The 4,194-nt window shown below is 43.8% G+C and overlaps 1 protein-coding gene across 1 annotated transcript; it reads right to left on the bottom strand.

Moving 5' to 3' along the window:
- Nucleotides 1–1,627: 1,627 nt before the first annotated feature.
- Nucleotides 1,628–3,877, bottom strand: LOC140207675 (probable G-protein coupled receptor 139). The gene is made up of 2 exons (XM_072276236.1): nt 3,811–3,877; nt 1,628–2,538 (listed from the first exon to the last, which is right to left on the bottom strand). Exons 1-2 carry the CDS (start codon nt 3,875–3,877, stop codon nt 1,628–1,630), a joined length of 978 nt encoding a protein of 325 aa, XP_072132337.1.
- Between the last annotated feature and the right edge of the window lie 317 nt (nt 3,878–4,194).

The raw sequence follows: 4,194 nt of genomic DNA, 5'->3' as shown, positions 1-4,194 counted from the left end.
TGACAATAAACTCGGTTTTGACTTCCCTTTGGAGTTTCATGATGGAAATGGCTTTGTCCGATACTTGTTCTTTAAGTCAACAAACCCTACTGATGTTGGGTCTGTTGATAAAGGACGGGAGCTGCTCCCACATTCATATTGTGCTGACCTGTCTCAGATATCACTGCAACTGAAAATGTGGGAACATCGCTTCACCTTTGCCGGTAATGATTTTTTTTTCTAATGTTGTTGCTGTAACTTTCCTGCTGCTGGCACAAATCTGATGAAGGCATGGACGTACTGCACCACCAGGCAGTACGGGACTACTGCACACTGACTTTCTTATAACGTCCGAACTGCCGACACGGTCGAAATATGCGAAATCCAGGATTATAACGGACTATGCCAAATATAATGCCGATTGCCAAATACTGGCATTCAGGGAGTATTGATTGAACTGCAGATTCACCTGAAGATAATGTTGGCGAATCTACCGCAGTCCTGCAGATAACCATGTGATTGCGCTTCCGAGCAGTTCACGATTGTTTAATTCAAGAGCGTTAATGGAACTTCCTGGACCTAGAAGAAGCACAAGGTGGCATCTCACAGATGAAATCCGGGAAGTGTGGCTGGGGAGGGGTATGTGAAATAACTAGTTGAGAAGTTGATTGCTGGAATAGTTAAAGGGATGGGAAAGAGGAATCTAATATAACAGGACAACAGGCAATGGAAGACAATGAAGAGAAAGTAGGAAATGAGGAATGTGATGGGCAGAAATCGTGTACATCTGTAGCTAGAGACATGGAGATGCAGTTGAGTTTCAGCCAGGAGTGAAAGTGAGCGGGAATTAAATTTCAGATTCTAAATACAACCCAGCCTAGCAAACAAATTGTTTCACCGTTATGGCAGGGTTCCACACCAAGCAAATACTGATTTAAATGCCAAAGTTGCTGCAAATATAACAAATTATGACACATCCAAGAAGTATGTGGGACAGAGAAAAATAAATTCACTGAACAGGGAAGACAAGAAGAGAAAAAGCCAAGTCACAATTTCAAAAAAAAAAGGTATTAATCTCCACGTTTTTGATGAATAATCTCATAGTGATGAGAATGAGGCAGAACCGTGCAGGGAAGAGACTTACAATATAAAAATAATAATAGATAAGGAGTACTGAACGGCAAACTAATACAAAATAAATTGAATGGACGCTGATTCTGTGGTATTGAACATTTAAACATAACAAGTTTATCTAATGCTAAGGACAAGTGCAAAGTTTACTGTAAGTTCGTGCAGACAGTTGACTTCCTGTTTCATTTCAATCTTATGCAGGAGACTAAATTAACGAATGAGATGGCGTTTTCCCGCTTTGGTTTTGAACGTCGTCAGACGCTCACCCGCACTATCATCACCGAAAGGGGCGCTGGCGGTGACGACAGCAGGAATACGGGGAAAACATAATGGAAGTGTGAGCTAAATAATTGGTAGGGGTTGATGTCGCGGGCTACAAGTGCCCACGTCTTTGTTCTTGTGCGGCGTCTCTGTCGGGGGATAAGCCAGTTTTATTCTCACCGCTGCCACGTTCTCCGATGGTCGCTAGCTCTGTCGTGTCAAAATGGAAAACAATGCGACAAACTCTGAAAGGGACTTAGATATTTTGATTATTAACGAGTTGAATAAGTGATGTCAGCGGATATTTCACTGCGCTGATGAACTGCTCTCTGAACTTGGACTGAGTCACCCCATAAATAAACGTGTTCGTGCAGCAACTTAATAGTGTTAGCATATATCCGGAGTGTTCAGCGATGTATTCCGATTCGTTGTAATTATTCTGATCCAAGCTAGCAATGGTGTTATAGAGAAATTCGGCAACCTTTACCGACCACAGGATGATGAAGCTTCCGGAGATGGTGAGAAGTAAGATCACAGACCTCCTCCTGCTCTCCATCTCCGGGTCACTGCGGTTCTCCGCCTTGCTCTGACACCTCAGCCCCTTACGGACGCGACTAGTCACTAAAATGTGTCTGACTGTCAGAGCGTTGAGCAGTAGTATTAACACGAACGGGAGCAATGGCGTTAGAACAGTAGAAAACCATCTATATCCTCTCCACCCGGGATCCGCATACAAGTCCGGCTTTCTAATGCAGTCCCAGGGTATATTGCCAATTACTTTCATAGGCTGATATATGAAGGAGTAGGGCACGTTTTTAAAAAAGAACAGAACGCCGGTTGCTGTCAGAATCACAGTCGCAGTTTTCCCGGTGCAATACTTTGCTTTCCACTTCTGACAGCAGATTATGACAAACCGGTCAAATGTAAAAGTGACGGTGAACCAGACAGAACAATCCATGGCTGCCACTCCCAGGGCTGAGATCACACTGCATACAGGGGTGATGTCCAGGAATGTCCCGGGGAAATAATAATAACTGAGACGCCACAATATCACCCGAAATACGATGGTCAGTATATCCGCTGTTGCCATAGCCACCAGGTAGCGAGTGGTGCACGTGGAGAGTCCGCAGTTTCCTTGGCACAGGATCGCTATCGCAACTGAATTGACTGCAGGAAGAGCAAAAAGAATGAGTGAATTGCTGTCTCGCCGCTGCGATGGCAGGGATAAGCTGGAAATAAACTCAGTCAATTTTTTCAGACATCTCATTTCTGGATGTTTAAAAGGTGTCAAGCGGAAGTCGCAGACGCTTCGAAAGAGTGCATGTTGCGTGAAAGAGTACAGTACATGATTCTGAAAGAGGAGCAGTATTAGGGAATGAGGCATTGGCAACTGATCAACGAGTGCGCTTTGGAGAAATCAATATAAATCTGTCATGATCAGATTTTTGATTGATGTGCAAAGCGACGATACCTAGACGACTTTTTCAACTACCGTGGCTGCCGCATTCCCATCACCTATGTCTCCCCATACAGTGAGGCTCGCTCCCTCTGCTTTGTTAATTTACAAAGCGCAAAGACAAAAAAAAAAATCTCCCTATTTGCATGTCTTAGTCTCTTCCTCCACTACCATTTGTCACCCGCCTTCAGGAGTTCTTCTTGGATCGCCTCTTTTCAATTCTCAAACTATTCTTGACCTCGGTTACTTCACACAATGTAAGGTATCTAATCAGAAAGTTTAATTTTTCACCTTTAAAGTTTTTGCCTGAGCCGTTGATACTCTAAATGTTTCAATGCTTATTGGTGCAGAGCGGAGTCTCGCATGAACTTTACGACGTCTGACCTCTAACGGGCAGCGCTAGGCTGGATCTAACTCGCTCTTCATTGACGGAAAAAGCCGTGGATGCAAACCCTGGTACACTAAAGCGCACACAGACAATTGTGTGAGTTTTCCAAAGTCCAGATGGTTCAGAGTTCAACTCGCAAGTGGAGTCCACAGAGCTTCCTTGAATCACACTGGGGATTCGCTTCTCGCGTTACCTTCAAACCTGCAACAATTTCCTAAAACACAGCGCAATATCTTTAAATTTGAATTTAAATCATGTTGCACCATTGATACGGAATAACAATAGGTTGTCCGATAAAGTAGGCGAACGCGCTGGATTGTCGGAGTTTACTTTGATAATTTCTTTCCATTGATAACACAAAACAGCCTGACATGAATCGACAGAATAAATCCATCTCCGCGATCTTCCATTCTACAACTGTCTCAACTGCCCGTTTATATTCAGTCGAGGACAAGAAGTAAACTAGAGGGGAACTTCCGAACGAACCCAGAGATTTGTTACTCTGATACACTGGCATCACAACACTGTTGGTAACTGAACGAGTCCAAAGACCGCGCTCACAGAGCAGCAAATGTTACTTTGTCCATGTTCTTACCAGGGACACCAATTACGGAAATGATCAGGTACCATATCCTTCTCACACGGTAAAATGTTTCAAGCATGCTGAGTGAGATTCAGCCTGTCTCCCAGCTCCGCACGATCTCGCTGAAGAAACTCTGAGCGGATGAACGTCCACGGCCATTCATTTATACTCGCTCCATTACACTGGATTTTCAATACCACACAAGGCTGACGTGTCTTCCAACAGCTGCGGTAAAAATAAACATGGTGTCATTCAAGTAAAATCCCAGTAGTGATGAGAAACGGAGAGCTTGACACGAAGTTGAAAAATCTCGAAGACGAACAAATGACGATCTGAAACATCCATGAATGTTATTGTGAAACATCCACAGCCTCGTCTCTCGGTTTCATGATTGTT

Source organism: Mobula birostris, chromosome 13, assembly GCF_030028105.1.
Source record: "Mobula birostris isolate sMobBir1 chromosome 13, sMobBir1.hap1, whole genome shotgun sequence".
Taxonomy (NCBI): domain Eukaryota; kingdom Metazoa; phylum Chordata; class Chondrichthyes; order Myliobatiformes; family Myliobatidae; genus Mobula; species Mobula birostris.
This window is presented reverse-complemented; position numbering and strand designations above follow the sequence as displayed.

Bases quoted from the DNA above. Each gene is read 5' to 3' on its own strand.
- LOC140207675 (XM_072276236.1), bottom strand. From the start codon at position 3,877: ATGCTTGAAACATTTTACCGTGTGAGAAGGATATGGTACCTGATCATT. The intron at 2,539-3,810 runs GTAAGAACATGG...CTCTTCCTGCAG, and splicing joins TTCCGTAATTGGTGTCCCTG to TCAATTCAGTTGCGATAGCG.